This window comes from Eucyclogobius newberryi, unplaced genomic scaffold, assembly GCF_026437365.1.
Source record: "Eucyclogobius newberryi isolate DKJ021-1_F unplaced genomic scaffold, fEucNew1.0.hap1 SCAF_17, whole genome shotgun sequence".
NCBI classification, from domain to species: Eukaryota; Metazoa; Chordata; class Actinopteri; order Gobiiformes; family Gobiidae; genus Eucyclogobius; species Eucyclogobius newberryi.
The window spans coordinates 25,465,711-25,491,969 of NW_027315801.1; the positions used below are offsets into that span (position 1 = coordinate 25,465,711).

Below are 26,259 nucleotides of genomic sequence, written 5' to 3' on the forward strand. Positions count from 1 at the left end.
TATGTTAAGCATCATGCTGTTTTCCCCTTAAAACAGCTCCTTTAAACATTATCTAGCCTCTAACCATGTATTGCTAGACAGCAAAGAATGTCGCTCCACAAACAGCTCTCCCCTTTCTATTGCCTCTGTGGAAATCCTCTAAAAATTACAGTAATTATTTCTCCAGAATATGCTTTGTACACTCTCAATAGGTAACCATGGGGTCATTTACAAGAAACGTGTGTGATGCATGTGGAAACGAGGAGCATGTATCACCAAACTAAGAATTATATAATGTAATCGGAGGAGTAACCTCTTCCACTTGTCAGCACCATTCGTGGAAAACTATTAAATTAAAACAAAAACACTTCCTTCAAAAATACTACAGCAGATAGACGAAGTTGAAATCCCAGTCTCGACAAACGCAGTCAGATCTACTGACCTACAGATGCTGCCTCAGGTGAACACTGCTCTTGTGTGCTTGGAAGAGACACTACCATATACTGTGTGTGTGAATGTGAATGTGTACGTGAATGTGAGTGTGAGTGTGTGAGTGTGTGAGTGTGTGAGTGTGTGAGTGTGTGAGTGTGTGAGTGTGTGAGTGTGTGAGTGTGTGAGTGTGTGAGTGTGTGTGTGTGTGTGTGTCTGTGTGTGTGAGAGTGTGTGTGTGAGTGTGTGTGTGAGTGTGTGTGTGTGAGTGTGTGTGTGTGTGTGAGTGTGTGTGTGTGAGTGTGTGTGTGTGAGTGTGTGTGAGAGTGTGTGTGAGAGTGAGAGTGCTTGATGTGATGCGCGCCATCTTCAGTTTCTATGGCAACGGATTGATGAGGAATGGTCTATAATTTGCCCACAGGAAGAGTTAAAAAAAAAAAAAAAGGCGCTCAATGGAAAACCCCCAAAATCAATGGATGGATTACATGTATTTTAATTAATATCGATGAAAGATTATATATTGTATAGGCACAAATGTACACAAAGTACAAACCTTAAAGTGAATTTCAGACAGACATACAATTTGAATGATATTCTCACCTCACAGGACACAGGAAAGACAACAAACTGGTCACGTAGAAGCGCTTGAATAAACTTTTCCATATTTTTCCTAATGAGAGCGACTGTATGCAGCGGGGCAGACTATGAACTGGCAGAGCATCAAGCGGTCTGGTGGCTTTAGGCTGTGATCACTACCAGGTGGCCACTGACCGTCTGCTCACCGGCCAAGCACCAGTAGTGGGGACAGGCTGTGCTGCAAAGGAAGTCCAGGGTTTAGCCAATGTCCCCTTTGAGAAGGTCTCGCCACTTTGTTTACATAGAGTTAGATTTACGTGGCACTACTTCAGACTGCAAGTTTATGACCAAGAGACATGAAAACAATTCTCTGGTTGCAGGGAAAACAAACAATGTCTCAGGATTGCATTGTCTCAGATTTGAGCTGCTTCATCAATACAGTGTGGTAGAACTTATGATCTTGGAAAATTTCTACATTTTCACAACAAATGGCAATTACATTAGAGCATTTACTGTAATTATTGCACCTTTAACCATTCAAATTATTCATCTAGGAATGTATAATATTTCCAGTTATTGCTTTTGTTTAACGTTGCAATGCTGGGATCGTCCATAATGTATGTTGCTGGATTTGGTGATTTGCCCAAAAAAAAATAATATATATATATACTAAAATAATCACGATTTATTTCCACATTGATCTATCAGGATTGTCAATTCACTTTTTTTTAGCCACAAAGAAATGAATATGGTCTGAAAGTCTGTAATCTTTACCAAAATACATGCTTTTACTGTTGGAGGATTGTATGTAGCCCTCTCGATGCCACTAAAATTTGGTTAATTGCATTGCCCTAATTTTCTTAATGCTAAAGGGAATTGTCAAAGCTTTTGTTTTCTTAATTTCTTTCTGTATCTTTCCAATCTGTAAGAAAATTAAAACTATTATTAGACCAAATAAGCAATAGCTGGAGCACAAAACATCTGTCGTAAATTTTTATTTACCAATGCTCCACTGAATATTCTTCTTGTACATGTAAGTACAACTACAGCTTCCATGGTTTTGAAGGGAAAGCTATTACTTATTTACTTAATTCAATTTGTTGATGTTTTTCTTCTTTTTTAATAAAGTTCTTGCTTGTGGCAATGGAACTATTCAATGACTTTGATACAGTACATTTTGTTTCTTTGTTTGAGTTTGTTTACATAGCAACTGCAGCATCACGATGAGGTAACTGTCAGGCTGCATTGTGAGCCAGGAGACACACTTTGTTCCGCTAACCTCGCGACCTAAAGGTGAGGAGCAGGAGGTGCATTTTACACGGCTGTCCAAATGGAGGGCCTCTGGTGTAAACAAGTGTGGAAGGATCTCTTAGCTCGACTGTGACTTTTGAATGATCAAAGTAGTCACATGTCAACTGAAATGTCCAATTCCCAAGATTTATGCATTTTAATATATGCGGTAGAGTATTGTTTTGATTGTAGTGTCTTCTGAGACTCTTCATGGGTTGTCCAAGAATGATGGCTACATACTGCGCATTCATATTTATGCTAAACTTAATAATCTGTCATGACATTTCAGACATGCCCTGTCTGTTAAGTACAGTATTGTAAAAATGCATCATGATTTTGTACCGTGATGAAAATAAACCATTCACCTAATCAAACTCTGCTGTCTGTTGGTAACAATATCATCACTATGCTTTAAGGGCAGTAGTAGATATAACTATTTAAGTAGCTTTTAGGCAGGGGATTCATTAGATGGCCTGACAATCAATCACACAGATGCACAGACTCTTATGAAAATAGGCCAAGGATTGACCTACAACCGTTTTGAAAGCATTGTTCACCCTCAAATGCACATGTGTATTTTTTGAATGTGTATCATACATCATAATACTTTTTTCCCTCCTTGTAATTAAATTCTAACTTTCTAAAAACAGTGTCCAGATGACTACAACTGAATATTTTTCTACCTAGTAATTAAATATAACTAAAAAATATGACACAGGGCACATGCAAACACAAATGACACACTACATCCATAGTCCTAGGTTTGTTGTCCAGCGTATTTGTCCCAGTTGGTCCAGTGTCAAGTTGGTTGCAAAAGTATGATTTAGCATTTTTCAAGGAGCAATATATATTTTCTAATGAGATGTTCTGGGCATGAGCAGTGAATAAGTCATGAACTCAAACAAGAAAAGCTTTGTTTTTCAGTGCTATTCCATAGTGCAGTGCTGGCACATTGATTTGTGATTTTATGGTCTTGACTCTACAACCAGAAAATCTTCACACCTAAATTAATAGTAATGGTGTTCTTGGATGTCAAATCAAAACCAATCACAAACAGTGATCTGGTCAAGAATGTGTTTTGAACTCCCTTTGGTCATATACAGCCCTAATTTGTGAACTATTGTCTGAGGTAACTGCCTTCCGACATCCCTCTGCTCATACAATCCAGATCTTTAAATGAAGACGCATCAAAGCCAGCGTCTGTATCCAATAATTACAACATATTCCTCATTTAATCCACAGAAAATGTTCTCATACTGGCCTGGGCTCACTGGAAGATTTATGTCATAGGTCTTCAGATCACATGTGTTGGGGATTTGGGGTCAGAATATGGATGGAGAGGTTTAGATCAGATTTAAAGTATAGTATTTAACAAATAGGAGCCTATTCAGGAAAAAATGATCTTATCTAATGGGTCTTTATTTCCACATGCTTTGAAAGTAAGATCTGAACTGTCCGTTAGATTGTGCTTTGATTACCAATTTCAAAGCAGTCAGTATTTCGAATATCTTGGCTTAATAGGTAACTTCTTTTACACTCTTTTATACTTCTCATCAGTACATTCTATATTATTTTCTCTCCAACTTTACTATATGAAAATAATAGAAGCAAATATGGCTCATGTACCTCACTGTACCTTGTCCCTGTAAAATATGACAAGTTTAACCAGGTGCAACAGAAATAGCTTTAGAAAAACAGTCCGGCCACAAATTGCGAGTGTGCTTGAGTTGCCATTACGACAAATGCCTTTACGTTTGTTCACATTATGTTGTAGTCAACCTAATTCAATTTCTTTAGCATTTATTATTCCCAGTTTCATCTACAGTATAGTTCATAATGTTTTCCATCGTTTCAAATCTACAGTTCTGCATTTTCTCTGTGGTTCACATTCATACTTATTTCAACCATTCACTTGTACTCTTTGACTTTGTGTATTTTTATTCCACTTAATCACATTTCCAGTTACAAAATTACGTTTCCCTCCCGTTTCCTGCCTTCATTCATTTTATAACCTGCGTAGAGTACTGTAATTGAAATGGTCTATCCAAACAAACTTGCCGTCAGTATTCCTGTATTCCTTTTCAAAACAAAATTGGAACTGTATTGGAAAATCAGAACATTTCAGGTGGTATTAGTGTCAGTCTTTGTAATTTCTACAACTTCTACATTTTCTCCAAACAGATGAAAAACACACATTTTGACATTTCATCAAGCTTTTAACAACCAAACATCCATTGCTGTTGCTAATGAGCGCAACTGAGCACAAGCTAAACATTTTTATACTTTTTTATACACTTTGATGCTTCTTTCATAACCTTTATGTTATTCTTATATTCTAGGGAAGCACTGTGAGCCACTGTGAACATGACCATGCCAATACTGCCACCTCGCACAGCTGCTTCTTGTTTGTGCCTTTTTACTTCCAAGTGCCCAGCGTTCATTAGGAGACGTCACTGCTTTCCTATACGTAGGCTGCTACTACCAGGCCGTGCAATGGAAACGCTCCCCAGACGTGCTAGCCTGTGCAGCAGTGCTTTAGCCCACTCTACATGGGAAGTTGATTGCATTTTGGCTGGCCTGCAAGTGAACGGGTCTTCAGGCACTAAAGCCCTTGTTGTTTTTGCTCTTACATTATCCCCAGCATATTTAATGCATGTGTTACAACATACTGGAACGAAGAGTTATTGTCTTCGATGAAGCACTTCATATTCTCGGAGGAACCACATTGCATTATTGGAGTGCAGTGCAGATGGTTACCTTGTTCACCTGTGTGTTCTGGTTTGACACTATGTCATTCAGAGGATTGTGGTCAAAAGCCACAGCGTTTGGGAAAAACTGAATGTTCTACACATATAATTCACTCTATAAACAGGTGGCTCACTGACTGGATCTCGACTAAACGAATGCCGCAATTGTTTGGTGCTCATTTGCATTGTCTACATGTCAAAATGTTTGTTTGTGATACATGAAACTCTGTGGTAAAATTTGAGAATTACACACGCTCCATCCATTAGTAATGCAAGATGCGATTTTGGACATTTTGGAGTGCCTTTTGAAACTTTTAGTTCTTTTTCATGCTGGGAAGTGTCTCTTATTTAAACTAGGAAAAATCTTATTCACCTAGATGCTGGCCTGAAATCCAAATATAATGTCACTATTTGTCAAATAATACATTATATTGGATACTTCATTCTGTACTATTTCCCCATTTAACCCTAAAAATGCATTAAGAAAAGGAATATTGTGTCTCCAAACAAATCACTAAAATGACAGCGTCCTGTTTGTGTATGACAGAATTTTGACTTGTTCCGGGCGGGCGTTATGTGAGCCGTGACATCTGGATAAGTTTAGGCCAAGCATGCTCAGAACTGGCATCCAGATGGCTCGGGTAGAGGGACAATGGAATCTCAAGGGCCGGACAGACAAGGTTCCCCACTCGCTATGTGTCTATCCACATCTGGCTACCTTTAGCATTCCTCCAACACCTCATGTGATTGGCCGTTTCACAGTTTGCCCTCTGCTTGGCGTTTAGAAGTTCATTATTTGACAACAAGTATAATTTGCTTGCTCAAAATGCCAACATTACCAGGAGGTATTTTCAAAGAGCACAAGGGTACCCGCCATTACATTGTCTTCAACTTAAACCGTGGACTTTTGTAACATTACAGTCCATTGCTTGGCTCTGTGAAAAGACAATAAATGAAAGAAATAATAGATCTGATTATTGAAAAATGCATGACAAATCAATTCATTAGATGTAATTCTCCAGTGTTTAATCATTTCTAATCAAAGCCACGTTTGTTTGACTGACATTTTGTTGTCTGTTCACAAAGAGTAAATGTGGAGGCTGAATTTTCTTTCTACAGTCTTATATAAGTCATATAGCGAGTACATATTAAAATGCTTTTGGACATGTTTAGGAGTTATTTTGTTAAGCTTCATCTATAAGAAGGGAATTGACCTACAATAAACTGGCTTATATTCAGGAGCGCTCTATAGCCCGAAATGGAAAATGCAACGCTTTTTTTAAAGCGCTTGTATATTTTGTTTAGCCATGGCTACTGGTGCTTGTAAATTCACAGTTTGACGTTAAGTGAACAAAGTAAATACTGTTGCGACGTGCGGCAGTTATCAGATGGCCTCCAGCAAAGACATCCCAACATCACTCCATAGATGAAGACTCCTGTGGTGGTTCTGTGTTATTGGAGCTGTAACGCTGCAGAGCTAAACTAGCGACCTCAGAAGCCCTGGATTGACCACTGGCTGAGACATTTCATCACATTTTTCACCTTAGACAAGCCGTCTGACAGATACACTCCAGTCTCCCTCATCCTCTTTGTCTGTTGTCCCCGGGAACTCTGTGCATACCAGTGCTCTTCAAAGGCTGTGTTTCGCAGATGTATTGGCCATAGCTGTGCCTTTAGGAAAATACACCTGACCGTTTCCAGATGTCGCAGCAGTTAGAGGAAAGAGTGGACTCAGGAATTGCAGTGTCCTGACATATGAGGCATGTCAAAAAAGCATGACTAAGCAGTGAATGGTTCATTTGTGAGTCAGAATACACACGAGTTTCTCTGAATGTTCATCTTTATGTCAACAGGACGGTTTGAGAATTTTCACTCTGCAAGGGTCATTTGGTTTCAACCCTGAGATTATTTTACCAGCATATGTCCACGTTGATACAGCACATGCAGTGTTTTCTTGGTTGCTTCAGATATTTACAATATACATTATTTTACCATATCTGTTCTAACAATGCCCAAAGGAGGACTTAGTGGTTGAGTGTTCGGCCTCTAGTCTGTCCCCCAAGACCTGTAGAGTACTTTTATTGGACATAGTGTCAGTGTACACAGGAGTTAAAGTATGAAAAGGACAACATGTAAAGTTAAAATTGGCACGTTTTAATGCAGTCGAACAGAGTCATCTTTATTCTCATTTTAATCTATCATTTTCCTATTTGTTTTTCTCACAGTATCAACAATAAACTGCAGCAGCCTGAAGCAGCCTCTGGAGTGTTGGAGTATGCCATGAAACATTTTGGGGAGTTGGTAAGTTGCCAAATATCACATTTAAAAGCTTCAGTTGTAGTCATCTGGACTCAGTTTGAAAAAATAGACGTTTCGACTCTCATCCAAGAGTCATTGTCAATAAAAGAATTTAGATCGAGAACTCCGATATTAATACTGTTCTGTGGTAAGACCCACCCATTGGGCGGAGCCTTCCTGAAGTAGAAAGAGTTGTTTGTTTCAACATAAACTCCCCCCTTGTATCTACCGAGCTAGCCTATTCAGAATCTTAATGGCCTATTAGAATCCTCTTTGTCTTTGTGAGACCCTGGCTCAACCACCCTGAGTACCTGATTAGCATCCGGATGTCCTTGTCCTGGTCCTCTACCTTTCCAGGGGTTCAGTAACCCATTATAAATAACAGGAAGATTAAACCTTAGCCCTCCATTTCTGTTTAAAGAAGGTCTTTCTTTTTTAACAAAAATAGCTTCCTTGACTCCTCTTTCAAACCATCTTTTCTCCCTGCTTAAAACCTTCACATCACCGTCTTCAAACGAGTGATTAGAGGCTTCAAGATGGAGATGCACGGCACTCTGTGGTCCTGAACTTGTATTTCTTCTGTGCTGATAAAGCCTCTTGTGTAGAAGCTGTTTTGTCTCACCTATGTACCGTTCTTTACAGCTTTCTTCACTGCATTGGATCGAATAAACTACATTGCTCTGTTTTTGAGTCGGCAACTTGTCCTTAGGGTGAACCAGTTTTTGTCTTAAAGTGTTTCCTGGTTTAAAATAAACAGGGACTTCGTGTTGTCTAAAAATTCTCTGCAGTTTTATAATGGGTTACTGAACCCCTGGAAAGGTAGAGGACCAGGACAAGGACATCCGGATGCTAATCAGGTACTCAGGGTGGTTGAGCCAGGGTCTCACAAAGACAAAGAGGATTCTAATAGGCCATTAAGATTCTGAATAGGCTAGCTCGGTAGATACAAGGGGGGAGTTTCTGTTGAAACAAACAACTCTTTCTACTTCAGGAAGGCTCCGCCCAATGGGTGGGTCTTACCACAGAACAGTATTAATATCGGAGTTCTCGATCTAAATTCTTTTATTGACAATGACTCTTGGATGAGAGTCGAAACGTCTATTTTTTCAAACTGAGTCCAGATGACTACAACTGAAGCTTTTTCTACTATGGAACACGCCTGGACGAATGAGGGATTACACCGACATATCACATTTAAAGTATATGTCAATATACTAGATTATAGTTTGGAACTGTATAGTTTATTCCAGTCAGTTTTCCTTGTCCTTTTTTTTTTGTCTACTTAAAGTATGTATTGGGTTCTATAACACTCAAATGGACCCTGAGCAGCTTAAACTGCATGTGGAATGATCTCTTTCCCTGACTTCTCCTCCAGCCCACACATTATTGGATTTTCATATTTGAACACTTCTAAGTATCTCTGCTTTGCACTAATTTTGTCTAGTAGGAAAGTATTTTTTCTTAAAATCAACTCTCACTTTCACTTTTGCCACTTGTTATTGTTACGAAAATTGTCATTTTGGGGAATTAAAAAATGACATATAACATTTTTGCATATTTTTTTACTGAATATCAGTCATTGACATAATAGAGCCCTTACTTTTTCTTTTTAAAGGAAAGACATGCAGTAAATATCGAATTCGGGATTCAAACTCACGACACTGCGACAGCTGCACTTGGAGCCTGGCATACGTGCGCTGTGCCTTAACCACTCAACCACTGGGCAACACTTATAGAGCCTTTTCATACTTTGAACAAATACAATTAATACAATCTGTGGCCCCTCGCACGCATGAGGTCCCATTCACCATGTGAAACTACACAAAAATATGCAAATTCGTATCTACACTTAAACATACAACCTTAAACATTTAGCATATTTTGCTTATTTCAGTTTATCGAGGCTTGGGAAAAACACACCAGATTAAAACATTTTTTTTCAGAATATATAGTAATCCTATTAAGCTTCTGCTTTAATTTAAATATTAAACTCTCATATCAAACTAACATGAACCTATGACGTCATATATGATGCATTTCTTTAGTACGTATTTCCTCAGAATTTCTACTCCATTGTTAGAATACCATATATCATTAGTAGGAAATGGCATGTCCACCTGCTTTTGTCATCCACCTTTAGGGTTCTTCCTGAAGCTCATTTAAAGTAGAAACTTTCATTGTACGCTGTTTACGAGCTGACCTTTGGGAAGCTTTACTGTGGGAAGAAGCTTGCTTTTCTTGTTTTGTTAACTGGTCACCCATGTTGAGATTATTTCTTTAGGCAAAGGATGGCTAAATAAAAAAATATTGATCTTTGTCCAACATAGGAAATCCAGGCCACCTGGTATGAGAAGCTGCATGAGTGGGAGGATGCCCTGTCGGCATATGGCAAGAAGATCGAGATGAACAAAGAGGATCCCGAGCTGATTCTGGGAAGAATGCGCTGCTTAGAGGCTCTGGGAGAATGGTATGTCATCTACAGGGAAATCCATTAAATGTGACGCTCAAAGACTATATGTTCTCCCCTGATCTGAAGCAAGCACCAAACACAATACAGTTTTGGCACTTTTATAATTGGTTGAAAATTATGCTCAGCGACGATTAAAAATAAAAGGGGAAAAAAGGATGACCAAATATACTGTCTATATTTATAACTTATTTTGATTAAAGTTGGGGTGCCTGATTTAAATCTTTAAACTCTTTCATACCACTAGAAAACTTTTTGGTACATTGCACAGCTTTTGAACAGATTGTTCAGATGGCGAAACATCCCAAACATATTTTACTAACGTAGCTGACTGTTTCATCTTGCTTGATTAAAATGTTTTGCAATTAGATGCAGACAACATGCAACTTTTCTGTCACAAAGTGCGGCTTTTCCAATATAGTCTATGTGGGTATGGTTACAATAATTCAGTCAGATCTCCAGCTTTAAGGCAACAAAACTCTATCCCATCAGTAGGTGTGATACATTATTTTGTGTTTTTCTGCTCAAGTGTATAGGCTTGGTCCAGGTGCATTTACATTTACTCTGTCCAAAAATCAGTAAATCAGAAGCGTCAAACTCGCCATGTAAAGCACATGAACTAAACGGCTCTATTGCTGTTGTTGCTGCTTCCCATTCTTACTAAAAACTTTAATGATGCTCTACACTTAATCATTAAAATGAAATTGTGATTTCCTGAAAATGATAAATGGTAGAGCAGTGTTTCTTTGTAAATGTACTTGATAGAGAACAGTGAGTTAGTTCATTGCTCCAGGCTCTCTGAATGTGCTCATAAAGCGTGGGCGGCCTTTCCCTAATGAGCCTTGACATTAGAACTGTGATGACAGGCTGAAAAAGGAAAGAAAATGGTTTCTCTGAGTTAACCATAGTAATATACCACTAACCACTAAAAGTTCGACCAGCCATCCAACAGTTCAGAACAGTGCCAGTCCACGATGGCTTAGTTATATTGCTTTCACAGTGATTCATGTGTTTTTAAGTGATTCTTCTCTGTGACATTTGTGTTTATTGGTGAGAGTGGAGCAGGTCTGGATATTATGTGACTTCTGACCAGTCCCTGAGTCAGAAAAGATGACAGTGGAACACACTGTTCTTAGTCCAGGCTGCTCCAATATTTTGAAAACTCACTCAAAACTATGTGAATATGGAATACATTTTTAAACATTTAAATAATCCTTGAATATTTGTCATTTATTTAGTTATGTATCTATTTATTTATTCATTTATTTAGTATGTAATTTATTAGTGTAGTTTAACTAGTCACAATGGGGTTCAAGTTAGAGGGCTAAATTATATACCGTATTTTCCGGACTAAAGTCACACCTTTTTTCATAGTTTTGGCCGAGGTGCTACTTATACTTTTTTCTTTTCTATGATGCATTTTTTGGCTGGTGCAACTTATAGTCCGGAAAATACGGTATTAAAATACTGGTAATGCATTTGTTGAGAGAATGTATTGTTGTGGTCTCTTAGAAGTAAACATCCCTCGACTGCACACGCTGGCTTTGGTCTGATTTGGGACAATACAGCACTGATTGTTGTTAATGAGGAATTTGTCTGGATTGTGACAGACTTTAGTAGAACAGAACCCTTGATGCAAAATGATATAGGCCAGATATAAACATCGTCTTTCTTTTTGCTGATTTACTGGAGTGTGTCAATGTTATTTGTTGCCTGCTCTCAAACAATATCCATTTTATGATTTACTGAGGACATGACCTCTAATGGCAAGTTTAGATTTAACAGTGCGACCCAGAGCCCTTCATGGCAGCTGTGGTTGGAGATCAGGTATGTACTTAGTATAGATTCTGTGCCTTAACAGCATTTTCCTGTCATCCAGTTTTTTTAGTCAGTTATCACTAATTATATTTGTGTAATTTGATAATAATATACAGATAAAATGTCCCCATCAGAAATTAACAATCTATTTATGCAATTTCCAACAGTATGGATATATATATATGTTTATATTAATTCATATTTGGATGGATTTACACAACGGATTGCAGAAGTCCAGTCCATTTCTGGCAGGTGATTGTTAAACATCTTGGTAACAGCGTTCATAGTCTGAATGTGTGTTGCGCGTGACTTCGATGAACAGCTCACTTCCGAGATTGCAGATTAAGTAGTTATCATGTTCCACTACTGAAGACAATCTGAATGTATTTGTGCTAACCCAAGTCTTAATGTTTTCCAGGGGCCAGCTCCACCAGCAGTGCTGCGAGGAGTGGACTCTGGTCAGTGAGGAGACACAGGCCAAGATGGCTCGGATGGCTGCGGCGGCGGCTTGGGGTTTAGGTAAACTAAACTGAGTGTAACTATTCAATTGGACTGAACTGAGAATTTACACGTTCTGCTAATAAATGATCTCTCTTACAGCTATTGTATACTGCTATGAGTAGATGATTGAATTATTATAGAGCTTGGAATCATTTAAGTTTGTGGCCAGACATGCAAAATTTCCAGAGAGCAATAATAATATTAAAAAGTAAACAAAAGATTTGCGGCTGGGTTACTACGGCTTAATACATTTATCACTATATAATGTTTAAATACTTTTGAATAAATGCTATATTTAGTATTTAGCATCTTAAAATATCCATTGATTTAACAAAATTGTGACTTCATAATCCCATATAAGATAAGATAATATATTCCTTTATTGTCCACACATGGGGAAATTTCATTGTTGCAACGCAGGTAGATACAGAAGAAAAGGACAGATAACTTATAGGAAGTTTTAAAGACAATGAATTTAAAAATAAAATTAAAAAAGCAGATTTACCTTTAATATATTTAACGTTCTATCGGGTATGTGAAGCAAACTGCTGTTGAATAAAATGATAATAATTCAGTCTTTGCGAAACTGATCTGAGATGCTGTTCACTGCAAAACTTTAACAAAAAAACCTATGTGTGAATGGCACACACAACAGTATTTAAAGTCAAAACAAACAATGAAATAGCTTTTTCGAAATCATCTTATATAATATTCCACCAATGACTCTCAGCCCCAACTTAAACTAAGATGTGAATGAAGAAAAGCAGAACTGTTGTCAGGAGCCTGCGGCCTGTGGCTTGTTCTTTCCACATGCACTCGTAAACTCTGACATGATTATACCCTGGTCACTGCATCCGCTGTGTATGAGATCCATTTTACTGTTATCACGGGGTTATAATCAGTATAATTTGAACAAGAATCACTGTTATGGTTTAATTTTGATCTCCTGTACTCGTTGATGAAGTCATTTTTGTTATTAATTGTGTTTGGTCCGCAGGGCACTGGGACAGCATGGAGGAGTACACATGCATGATTCCCCGCGACACTCACGATGGAGCATTCTACAGAGCAGTGCTAGCTCTACATCAGGACCTTTTCTCCTTAGCACAGCAGGTGGGTAACATCACTTCCCCCCAGCGCTCAGTGGGACACTTTTCTCACATTAAATGCACATTAAAATTCTATATTCAGTCAACATCACATACAGACAGCTCTTGTGCAAAAGACATTAGACTGTGTAATGAGCAAAGAAAATGTGTGAAAAGAAAAATGAGAAGACAAGGTCAGGTCTCAAAGCGCACTGAGAAATGGCACAGAAGAAAACGGTTCACTTTTACAATCTAAAAACAAAATGAATGCATCTATTGAAACGGATACGCATGGAAGTAAATTAGAAATACCAAATTGTATAGTCACTTTTTACTGTGTGAATTGCACTACACAATAGTTTAGTCTCGGCTCTGTTCCAGCCTCAGTGTTGGGAATGATTTGCTGAATGTCTCTCCCCACTATTTACCACCATTTTACTCTTACATATTTCCTGTACAGTTAAGCTTAGCATATATTTCCATTATTTATTGTTATTTTCTCCAAATATGTCACTTTTTGTAATTTGTTAGTTGAAATTAGATTTTAACTTTCTTAATGTACTAAACAAAGTCTGTGATGCCTACTTAGTGTTCTCTGTGATGTAGCAGCTTGAATTGTCTTTAAACTTGTTGTTCGCCCCTGATGATTGCGGGTTGCCTGGGCTTTTCATGAGCTCATAGACCCTGGAGACTGTGATTTATTCAAGCTTGCAGTGTTTTTGAAAAAAAAAAAAAAATCCCCTTTATTGATGCTAGTTAACACCTGCTCCTTTGACCCCTCTGGACTCCACAAAATGGTGTGGCTGTGGTCTGTTTTTCCCCCCTGACCCTCCATGTAAAGATTAGATCCAGGTGTGGTCCTTAGGTTGTGCATCAGCTGTATGAGGATGGCAGACGCGCCGACAATGAAGCCACTCAACGGCCTGAACGGCATGGAATGAGAAACAGATGGAATCAGGGTGAATGCTAAAATGTCAACATGAGCTCACTCTAGTCTTCCGGATGTGGTTGGTGATCCTCGCACTTGAGTCTGTTTGATTTCATAGGCCCATATCTTCCCCCCCGTCTGTAGCCCCAACAGCCACACATGGGCTTACAGTAGGTCTCGGGTTGCTTTTTGCGGTTGTGATGTTTGGTCTGTTCCAGAAATGTCGTGGAGGAACACATCCACCCACTCAGGCAAAGATTTATAATGTATATTCCATTGGCTGAGGCACATGTCTACATTTTTACATGATTTGACTCTATTTTGGCTTGGTCTTTACAATAATGATTACCCCTTTATTTAAAAAATAAAAATAAAATAATCCAATAGGGCTCCATGCCTTGATTGAATACAAAAGAGAAATATAAAGTCAGATGGGATAAAGAAATACATAATTTATTTACCCCACGTAAAAGATTACATCATTGGCGTGTCTATAAAACATGAGGAAACTTGAGTCTGATACTCATGAAAGAACTTTTCTAGTTCTCTGCCTTCTGCCTACAGAGTAACAGCAACCACATTTCTGTGACAATGACCCACTATTATTACCCATAAATTGTTAAATTAATAGAGGATATGGCATGATTGATTACTAATCTTTCGTATTATTATTGTAATTATTATTATTTTATACAAAAATGTTAGCTCCACCCGTAGGTGCTAAAAAGATACTGACATTGCTTCAATTATTACATTTTCTCTAATCTGGGTTGGGTAAATTCAGGAGTAACCTCTATTTTCTAATGAAGAAAATGCTGTTCTGATTATTATCCCTCTTGCAATATTTTCTGTCCATATAGCATCTGTAAACAAGGGTGTTATTATTATTATTAAGATTATAAAGAGTTATTTCTAAGTTATCTGTTTTTATTATTATACTTCTGTGCCTAATCTGTGTTGCAACACTGGAATTGCCTCATTGTGGGACAAATAAAAGTTATCTTATTTTATTATGTTATGCACTATGTCACACTGGCTTAATTTAGCAATTTACTGTGGTTACTTTGGAGTTATGTGTTTTAATCCTTAAATTAGAGTATAGGAGCTTAAGTCGATTCAATAACCGTAATGGCCTTCACCGTTAAGACCAGATTTAGTCTTTGGTTAACTTGGTCTTTTTGATCTTAACTCCAAAAGAACTTCCTGCCCAAAATCCTTGGACTAAACTCTGAACTTAATTCAAAGTTACTGCCATGTACATTTGAATTAAGTTCAGAGTTTAGTCCAAGGATTTTGGGCAGGAAGTTCTTTCTTTCAGAAAGTTACTTGTTTTAATTTTTCATCATTCTGAAACTCAAGGATATGTGATTTTTAAAGGTGAGGAGAACTAAGGGTTGATATATTTAATGTTCCAATCTTCTGATAATCCGAGAATTCTCAACAATAGAAATATGGAGAGAATGTCAAAAAGATACCCATGTAGTTTGAGGCGCCAACTCCTGTAAGTGCATATGCACTGTTGCTGCTATAGACACACTGCACTTACCAGGAGTCGTCTCGGCTGCACATAGTTGGTGTGGGCCCCATTGTTTCAAAGCAGAGATAAACGGCCCCAGAACTGAGTGTAGACCATAAAGTAACAGCCTCTTTGCCACTCAGTCCCCTTGCTACGCTCACATATTGCATACATTTTGCATGTCTGAAAAGGGTATTTTGGCACGTTATTGTCCTTCCCTAGGCTAAAAATAATTGTCGTGAGAGGGTCTAAAACAGCTGTCGCCGAGGACTTCCCCTAACAGACTTCCATCGTTTCCTAATGATAGTGTCTAAAATATCAACTATAGACGCACAAGAAATGTACAGACTTCTACATGAAACATCACTGTCCTTGTTTGTCCTGTGCCATTTCACCCTTAAGCGTCTCAAAATCACAAAAGGATTCATTCTTTCAGATTTTTATAAAGCCAATGTCACACATGTTACACAGGCAAAAAGATTCAAAATCATAAATACTGTAGGTGACTCACAGATGCAAAATTTCACGCCGTTCAAATGCATCTGAATTAGTTATGTAACATCCATAAAAAGCTATCATCACTCCATTATGCACTGCTTGTAAATCGCTGGCGTCTCAGTGGGGGGAGTAAAGCTCTTAGCGACATGAGTTGTTCCGATGGTGCGGGTTTCTCTAAAGTGTCAGTGTTTAAATGTTATTGCATACTTTATTCCAATGAGTTCAATGCAAGCATCCGAGTATCTCAAATATATATTCACACATATTTTTGAATAACACACAAGTTTAGATTTTCCTTTAATTTCTGAATTGAGAATTGCTTTTGATTGATTGCGATCGCACAGAAGTTAACTGTTACTTTTTTTAACTGTACTCTTCACTCGTGTTTTAGTGCATTGACAAAGCCAGAGACTTATTGGATGCCGAGCTGACAGCCATGGCTGGAGAGAGCTACAGTCGGGCCTATGGTGTAAGTATTCTTCTGAGACAGTCATAATCGTAAAAGATATGGGTCTTGGAAGCATCTCGTTTTTCATGCAGATCATCCCACAGCATGTATTTATGCTTTGATTTACACAATAACACTCACTGATTTAAATTTAAGATGTTTTCCCACTTGCATTTTATTAGAATTAACTTTCAAATTAGTTTTAGTTAATAAATTATCACACGCTGTCTTGCATTGTCTGCGCATTATCTCCAAAGGCAAAGTAGCAGACAGTGTATCAACGCAGAGCGACAGAAAACCATTACGTATGTTTTCACAGTTGCTTCGCCAGGGAGGGTCGCATGCATTTCCTCTTTTGTATTGCTCATATTGTCTCATTTACTCGCAACTGTGAATGTAATGGCGTGTGTAATGTTTTTTTCCAGGCCATGGTGTCTTGCCAGATGCTGTCGGAGCTGGAGGAGGTAATTCAGTACAAGCTGGTGCCCGAGAGGAGAGACATCATCAGGGAGACGTGGTGGGAGCGGCTGCAGGTACCGTACTTACACCTCATGATCAGAGGGTGTGTGGTGGGCACGTGGGTGACGGAGCAGGTGGGAGACGCTTGACTGTGAGACGCATCAAGTGTCTCGATTGTATCATACTTATCCCCATGGAGAGGTTCTGTCTCGCATTCATTCAATTACAGAAGTTTTTATTGCTAAAAAATGAATCCTGAGCTAGGTTGCCTCGCCACAGACCGGGCCTGTAATTTAAACATAATATTGATAAGTTAAAATGAAAGTGGAGTGATTTAAAGTGAAATATATTTTGCCCCAGCACAGATATATTGTAAAAGCAGCTCTTGGAAAATAAATCCATTCTGCGCTGTCTGCATCTAATAGCGTTTTATCTTCCATGAAGTGCGCTGTTAGCATGCTAAAGTTTGTTTTTGCTTTACCGAGTTGTGAAAAGTGGCTATAAACTCATTGCAGTGAATAATTAGGATGCTCAGAAGGCATTAGCTAAGTGAGCGATACATGTGGACTGCTGTAAAGAGTTTATGAGGAACTTGTTCTGATTTTCATGTTTATACATCACACATTTATACAGAACTTTTCTAACTTTGAGCGCTTTGCATCAAGGAAAGATTCTCTCATTCAGAATCAAAATCAGAATAGGTTTATTGCCATTGTCAATGAACAAAATCACAAACTTAGGAACTTGTCTTGGTGATTCGGTGCAAAATTCACACACGTACTCATACATCACTTTGCACAGACACATTGGGCATAGAATGAGACACATGCTCGTTCTGCACCCTCAGTATTTTTCACCACAATATGGATTAAAACAGTCTGAAGACAATGCACTGAAGTAAAAAAATAAGCTAATTTCAAAATAAACTCTGTCGACCTATGTTGGCTGTCAGATTATCAGGACAAATGGCATCACTTACATTTGGTAACCCACACTGAATCCTCACCCTCATTCTTCCCAAGACTGATTATGATTGCTCTCATTATTATCATTAATAGTGGGAATTTCTGTCTTGTAGTAGTTGTTAAACGAGACAAGAGAATGTACGGCGGGACAATAAATCTAATGTGTGGTCAGGGAAAACTCCACAAGCTGCCAGGGCTTTGATACAGAAGATGAGCCTTCCCATTTAAGATAACCTCATTTAACATTTTCTTGTCAGGGCAGATGTACTAAACCTCAGTAACCGTATACATCTAGGGATTGCTGGTTTGAGTCTTTTGGGGCTTTAATCCTAGAAAGTGTAAAAAAAAGAAAAGAATGATGTAAACAAAACAGAAAATCTTGCATTGGTTATTGTGGCTTTTGTAAATAAATGAAAAATAAACTTGCATTATAGGTTGGAGGCAATGATGAGAGAACACATGGCTAACAGAATGACAAGCAACTACTCAAAACAATCTAGAGTGGCCGTTAACATATGCAAACATGTATTTAAATGGGATGTCCTGGCTGTAGCTGCCGCAAGCTAACATTGTCCACAAGAGAACCACACTATACCAAAACCATAATTTGTTTGAGGCAAAAGATTGAGAATAGTTGTCTACAGCATTCTATAAAGTTTGTTTTTATTTCTTAAAATTTCAATCTGTTGAACATTCTTAACAGTATGCAGTATGTTAAGATTCAGAATTTTAAACTTATAATCCTCCAATAAACATTGACTAAGGGATCTTGCTTGTATCATTACAGTAACAGTGGATACCATTACAGGCATTCAGATTAGTTTGCTATTAAACACAGATCCCCTTTATCTTTTTCCATTCATAAAAGTGTAGGCAGGTCACAGAGGGTATGTGAGTTTAAAGGGTTCTCCCCAGAGCTCGCAGAGGTCTGCACTGCAGCAGGTTGCGCCTCCAACTTGATTTATTGAACGCTAACCTCACACATCTGTTAAGAAGCCACTCACTCATCAAAGCATTAGGACAGCTTGAGCTTCACCTCAGGCGTGTAAAAGGATCAGCCCCTGCCTGTTTTTGAATGGATTTGGGAAACTTTTGCCCTCCGGCGTTTTTAGCTTGTGTATTGTGTAGGTGAAGGGATTATTATGGAACGTTATATGATGATTCTGCCCCATTTTTTGTGTAGCTGAAATTATGTGATTACTGGGATGTTTATTATACTTTTACTGTATTTCTGTCTTGTTTTGTGCCACTTGTTATTGTTACAAATTCACTCCAGTTGAGTTGGACTGATGCTTCTGGAGATTATACATGATATTAACCATATGATTGGCACTGCAGTTTTGTGAAATGTGGTATGGTGCGCATGAAAATACACTTAACTACCAGTCAGTGTTAAGCAATATGAACTTGCTTAGAAAGAAAAAACTGAATCAGAATTGTGCATTATTTCCATCCTAGAGGGGAACGGTTAAAACTAAACAAAGGGACACTGATGTAACATTTAATTATCCATTCTGCTACAGGGAAGAATCTTGATTTAATGGAAAAATCAGCCACAGATGAGTTCCTTCCATCGGCATCCGAGTGTTTTCAGAGAAACAAAACAAACCTTCAACACAAAGCACCAAGTCTAATTTCTTGTTGATGGACTGTGAGGTTTGAGGACCATGTCATTTTCCACTGCATTTTCCAAAACATGTCAAATCAAGCCTATAGTCGACCTACGCTAGCCTAGAAGTTGAGTGTATCAGCAGCCTTATCTTGTACAAGTGTTGAGATGAGCTTTAATGATCAAGTCTTTAGAGCTATCAACACATTGCTGAGGAGTGTTCTGTGCCTAAGTGAAAGTCTATGCTATTGTAAACTGTTTTACCTTCAACGCTTCAGATAATCGTTGTCTATTCCGGATGGGCAATATCTTTCTACTTACAAATATTGAACGCTGCATAAGGCTGCAAGGATGGAACTAAACTTTACACTATTAGAAGGATATTGAATAATAATGTTGATAATAATAATCCTTATTCCTGGAAACCCAAGAAATGTTTGACTATACCATTCAATCGCACACAATTTGCTGTTGATACAGTAAATATACTTGATACCATATGATATACACAACCCCTCTTTAGTTATGCTTAGCTGTCCGTGTCAGCGTCTATATAAACTATTACTATTAAGAAAATATAAAGAAATAAACACAGAACACAACACATAACAACCAGAGAGTGTTAATCAAAATAATAACACAAATACAAACAAAATCACAGCACATTTAAATTAAAAATGAGTCCCATTTGGTCCAAACTCTGTCGAATTTGTCCATTTCCAAATTAAGTCTGATTGTCATTTTTTCCATTTGTCTGATATGTGATATTATGTCAGTCCAGTCCTTGATCAATGGTGAGGTTTGTGTCATCCATTTCTTTGTTGTGGCCTTTTTCCTGTTGCCAAGAGTACATTCCAAAGGTATCCGTTGATTGTGTCCATCACAGGAGTTCTGAGGCCCAAGTACATAGTTCTAAAATTGAGTCTGCAATACATTGTTAATTTCAGTCCAATATTTTTGAGCGACAGGGCAGTCAAAATACATCAAGATACTCCATAAGATATTGTTTTATATTAGCAGTTGGCCAACTACCCACCAAGGCTTTCACGAGGTGCTTGTGTTGAGGCGTCTGTGCTCGCATGTGAGCTCATTCTCATGTGACATTGTTTTACAGACAGTGACTGCTGCTGGCAGTAAAGATACCTGTGAAGTTTTACAGCTCCTCTTTGTCACGCCTGTTCATTCTCTCAGCTTAAATGCCTCTGTTTGAACCACAGAGTAATGTGTTTGACCTAGCTCTTCATGTTTGTGTGTGTGTTTTCTTTAGGGCTGTCAGAGGATAGTGGAAGACTGGCAGAGGATCCTGATGGTGAGGTCTCTGGTCATCAGTCCACATGAAGACATGAGGACATGGCTCAAGTATGCCAGTCTCTGCGGCAAAAGCGGACGTTTGGTTAGTCATCCATCTAAACTACACAGTAATAAATGGCATACTAAAGAATATTTTGTATAGATTATAGTTGATCTTCACCTAGACAACTGATTTATTTGACTATAACCTTGGTATTAAAAATCAATTTAAATCCACTTGATTCTAACTGGGAAACCTCTGAAACACCCTTCTAGTTAAATTAGTATGATTAAATAGATAAACTAACATAATAGTCAACAACACTTTTTGAGTTAATTCAAACTCAATCAAATGTAATCAACCTCAAAGTGTGATATTTCCACATAACCACAACATACCTAATAACCCTAGTCTTGCACTATTAATTTGACCTCTCTGGGTTTCTGATCATTTAAACCCTCATTCTGATTAGGTTCAGTTCTACTGTGAGCTCCAGCCATAAAAGTCAACAGTAGTTGAGCTTGTTTAAAATGGGGGTAGCCCAGGAGGCTAATCACACTGTTTAGAAACACGAGCACCCCCATAACTTTTCAATCAAAGTGCAATTTCACTGACTCTGCTGGACTGTTGTAATTGATTGCAAAAAAATCTGTGACAATTATTTTCCCTGCCCAGGCCTCATGTGAACTAAAAGCATACCCTGACGACCGAAGAAATGTGAATTTGCTGAAACCTGGAAAAACAACTTTGTCATTGCCTTTCATTAGTTGTCTCTCTGGGTCGCAGTGGTTTTGATTCAGTTATTTATTGTTGTAGAAATGGTATAATGTTAATCTTTTAAATTTCCCTGTTGAACTGTCTCTTCTCTAGGCTCTGGCTCATAAGACTCTGGTGCTACTTCTCGGAGTTGACCCTTCTAAGCAGCTGGATCACCCGCTGCCAACCGCGCACCCCCACGTCACATACGCCTATATGAAGTACATGTGGAAGAGTACACGTCAGGTAATAGAATATACTCGCACTTCACTATTACTGACACATTTTCAGTTTCTTTTTCACTGGTTTTGTTTGCAATTTGCAAAGTTGAATAGATTTGGTGTTCAAAATATAACCATTTTGTCTTAATTGTAATTGAACAGCTTGATATACCATATATTATTGGGCTTAATATGTTATCATCAAATCTTTCATCTGTTGTCGCTGTTCTTTGTCTTTGTATTTCAAACTGCAATCCACTTCTTCGTCTGAACTGGCCTGTTCCCTGTCAAATATGCTCTCTATCTGTCAAAGCAGTGTTCCATTTGTATTAGATAAGTGATTATGAAGTCATTTTCCCTGTTCCTGTCAACACAGTGTATACACCCTTGCATGGACCATTATATTTTGAACAAATCACACTTATGTTGTGCTCGCAATTTATTAACACGTGTTGATTTTTTCTTGAAAGTATTTGGTGCGGTTTTCTGAGGTAAGTGTGAATGTAGAAACAGCTGATGCCTCGTCCAGCTACACCTTTCACCAGCGAAGTGTTTAAAGAGTATACAATTGTAAAAACAATCACAATCAGGGGACACAGATTTTCCTCTGTTTGTATTGGTTTTGACGGTCACTTGTCACACAGACACACTTAAAGGCACTCACAGTTGATGGAAATAGTGAACATCCATCTCTTTCCTGCTCAACCCACATCAAGGGTATATTGTTACTTCTACACGGCATGTTTGTACACTGGAGACCCGCCCTAATGTTAAACCTCAATCGTCTTGTTTTTAGGATAGGAACAATTTGTAGTGGTTTTGGCTGTCACAAAATTAGACCTGAAACACTGTAATATGCAGCCGTCAAACTACTTTTCTTATGGGTAAATAGATGGTTAACAGTGAAGTAAAATTACACCATTACCATATGCATTACTTTTTGGATATTTCCTCCGATATGATTTAAAATACGTGGCGTGAATGAGGAATGAGTGTGGACCGTTGCCCTGTTTTTGATGAACTTCTGTGGAACTTTTTTTGAATGGGGAATAGCAAGAAAAAAAGCCATTTATATTGACTGTTACTTTAGGATCAGTATGACATCAGAATCCAAGAATAGCATACAAAAACTACAAAACCCTACATAACATCTGTCTTTTATCCAGTTTAATAATAGTCATATAATGTGATACTTCTTTATTTTCAGATTGATGCTTTCCAACACATGCAACACTTCGTTCAAGGTATGCAACAGCAGGCCCAGCACGCCATCGCCGCCGAAGACCAGCAGCACAAGCAGGAACTCCACAAACTCATGGCCAGGTTTGGAATCCACCACACTTCAGTACTCTTGATCCCGCAGTCTCAATGATCAGTCTCACACGTGTGATTGTTTGGACGCAAGTATTTTGGCTCTGACCTTACTGTCTGGTTTCAAACTTCCTCTTATCTTCCCACTCGGACACTCTGATATATTTGATTCCGCGGCCTTGGTTTTCTTGGCATTTCTTGAACTCCAGAGCTCCAGAGGTAATTCGCAGTCTGTTGGATTTACCAGAAGTATTGCCAGTGCGTCATTATGCTTTTTAGCTGTGGTTCAGTGGTGTAAAGCCCAACACATTCCCGCTCAATGAAGAAAACACACCACAACCTGCTTAAGAGTGGAAATGTAGTGTGTTTGGTGCCCTTCTGTTGTAAATAGTGAGGGTCAGGTACAGTGCATTCTGTTCCTTTCCATCTCAGTGACTTAAGCGTCCATATTTCTTATAATGTCTCATCTCACACCTTTTTTGATTTCACATTTTGCCTTGGCCATTTTCTTTCAAAATATGGCAAAACACTTTAACACTTCAAGCAGGAATGTTATGAGGTGGGAAATGTGTTTTTAGCATCACAGGTTTTACAATTAAGATACATAATTAAACATTACAGATACAAATGCTTCTACTTGCTGCTAGCTCTGATAAAAGACGAGAGGAGAAGTGATGGAAATGATGATGATGGAAAGTTAAGCATTACCGCTACATCAAAATTGCGTTGGAGTTTAGGAACAGCTACATTGTACTTGGCTTTGTCAGATTTTGCGACTTTTTTATACAGCCAAAGTGCCGTTGGGCAATGCACCCCAACAAACCCTAAGTCCATCTGCTTAGCAAATCTTGATTTATTAGAGTTTGGAAGGGTATTGACCTAAAATAAATTATTGTTGTTTGGAAACTTGCGTGGGTGGAAGTTTGTTGGACATTTTATATATTTTTCTACATTTGTGCTTGTAAATTCTTAAATAGAAAATGAATACTACTCAACAAAGAACAACAATGGATTAACTGGTGCTCACTGGTATTGTAGTGGTTAAAGGTGTATATTGTTGTTACTACCTCAGCGTTGTGCGTTTGCTTCACGGCCTTGACCGTTTGCCAAATGTCTCTACCCTCTCCCTCTTAATTTCCCACTACAGCCAATAAAGGTCCAGAGTAGCATTCAAACCAGAACATTTTTTGTTATTATTAAGACACTCAAAAGCACTGTACAAAACTCCATTATACTAATTCACCCTTCCAAAGGTCAATCTACACACGCTTGAGGCAGTGTCTAATATGTCTTGCACAATAACAGTTTGCAACTTGTTCAATTCAAGCTCCTGTTTTTTTATTTACGTAACCTGAAAATTGCTGAAACATACTAATTATAACTAAAGCTGTAGTGGTAATATTAATAGAGCGTCAACAAACATTACATTTACAATATAATGCGCAGCCTGTAGTTGACCTATGGCTGAAGTCTGCTCCAGCAGATGGCTATAATCACAAGTACAATAAAGTGTTAGGTAATCTCCTCTGGCCAGCGCTCAAACGAGCAGCAGTCACGTTTGCCTCCGATTCATAAATCATACGTGACAACACACAATTGTGGCATGGCCCAGCACACTTTGTTTTTGAGTGTCTGAAGAATACATGTTGGGAAACACCTGTATGAAGTATAGTCAGTCCAGACAGGCTGACACACTTTCTGAATGCAGGTCTGGTTTGTGGTATGGAGCGCACCTGGACACTCAATACCACACAATTCAGAAATATTTAGCTGCCACTGCTTTAAAGATTTCAAAAATATTCCAAAAATATATTTACATGGATTCCTTGGCTTTAATGATCTTTGTAACAATATAAAATAGAATTAAACTGCAATTTCTTCAGCTCACTCAAATGTATGATCTTTCTTAGTATTTAACTATTTATGCCTTTTAATTAAAAATACGGGATATACATAGCTAGATTTTTATTTATAAAATGTACACGGTAACTATGTATACACTTGTTCAATTTATTATATTTATATATTTATTTACATTTATTATTTAACAGTGCTTCAAATTTGACTCGACTCGACTCCGCCCTGTTTTAGTGCATTTCCATTCGGTGCTCCTTCCTAAGACCAGGTACTTTTTTACTACCCTCTTCCCCCTTGGGCCAAGTTGAGCCAAGCAGGGATTGAACACTGGCCTTAAATTCAGATTTTTTTTTAATGTGGTCGTTCATATTACGAAAAAATGCCAATGCCGTTTGGGTCTGGTGTGAACAGAATGCAGCTAGATGTGCACAAAAAGCAAAAAAGGCACGTTACCCAGCTGCTCCTTTTATTCATGCCTTAAGTTTCTTTAAATTTCGCACAAAAGCTTTTTATTTCCGCTGGCATTGCAGCCTGGAGCGCTTCGGCCAACTCCCTCACAATCTCCTCAAATACCGCCCGATTACGGTACGAACCCTCTATTTTTGCCTTCTTGCACTGACAGTTTCCGGCTCCTTCATCTGCCATTTCTCTCCACTTTCTGTGTTGTTTTCTGACGCTTTGACTCAGAATTGTGATGTTTATCCCGGAAATGTTGCCTATTGATGATGTTCTTGTCAAGGATGGATATATATTGGATTTATTTTCACATATGAAAGTTGCCTGGGTCAGATTTGAAAAAAAAAAAAAAACACAGACGTGTGCTGTTCACACTGCCTTAAAAAAACGGCTACAGGTCACGTATGGGCAAAAAAGTCGAAATTGACCTGCAGTGTGAACGTAGCCTTTGATGGAGAACAATTCATAACAACGTACAGATCCCAACCTCTAATGAAACCATTCAGTCTTTGGGTCTAGACAAAACACTGTAAGCCAATGAGCCTTAGTAGGTTGTGTTGAAGTGATTGTATCTTGGTTGAGGCAGACCAGAAGGCTCCGGCTGTTTCTCTGTGGGCATCTGCGGGTTATGGGATTATGGATAAATTGATTCCCATTTGTTGTGCCACAGAGCTCACTGTCAAATATGATTGGAGGAAAAGTGGTTTGGATAATTGAACCCTGATTTGATACCAGAACATTTCAGCACAAC

At 38.3% G+C, this 26,259-nt stretch overlaps 1 protein-coding gene across 1 annotated transcript in view; it reads left to right on the plus strand.

Moving 5' to 3' along the window:
- The window catches only part of mtor (mechanistic target of rapamycin kinase), a 76,241-nt gene that overhangs the window by 34,915 nt on the left and 15,067 nt on the right, over window positions 1–26,259 (plus strand). The window contains exons 29-37 of the mRNA XM_072449612.1: window positions 7,247–7,322; window positions 9,647–9,786; window positions 12,023–12,123; window positions 13,103–13,218; window positions 16,527–16,604; window positions 17,009–17,116; window positions 20,884–21,009; window positions 21,778–21,909; window positions 23,092–23,207. Of these exons, the coding sequence (XP_072305713.1) occupies window positions 7,247–7,322; window positions 9,647–9,786; window positions 12,023–12,123; window positions 13,103–13,218; window positions 16,527–16,604; window positions 17,009–17,116; window positions 20,884–21,009; window positions 21,778–21,909; window positions 23,092–23,207 (993 nt within the window). The remainder of the gene's footprint in view (window positions 1–7,246; window positions 7,323–9,646; window positions 9,787–12,022; window positions 12,124–13,102; window positions 13,219–16,526; window positions 16,605–17,008; window positions 17,117–20,883; window positions 21,010–21,777; window positions 21,910–23,091; window positions 23,208–26,259) is intronic.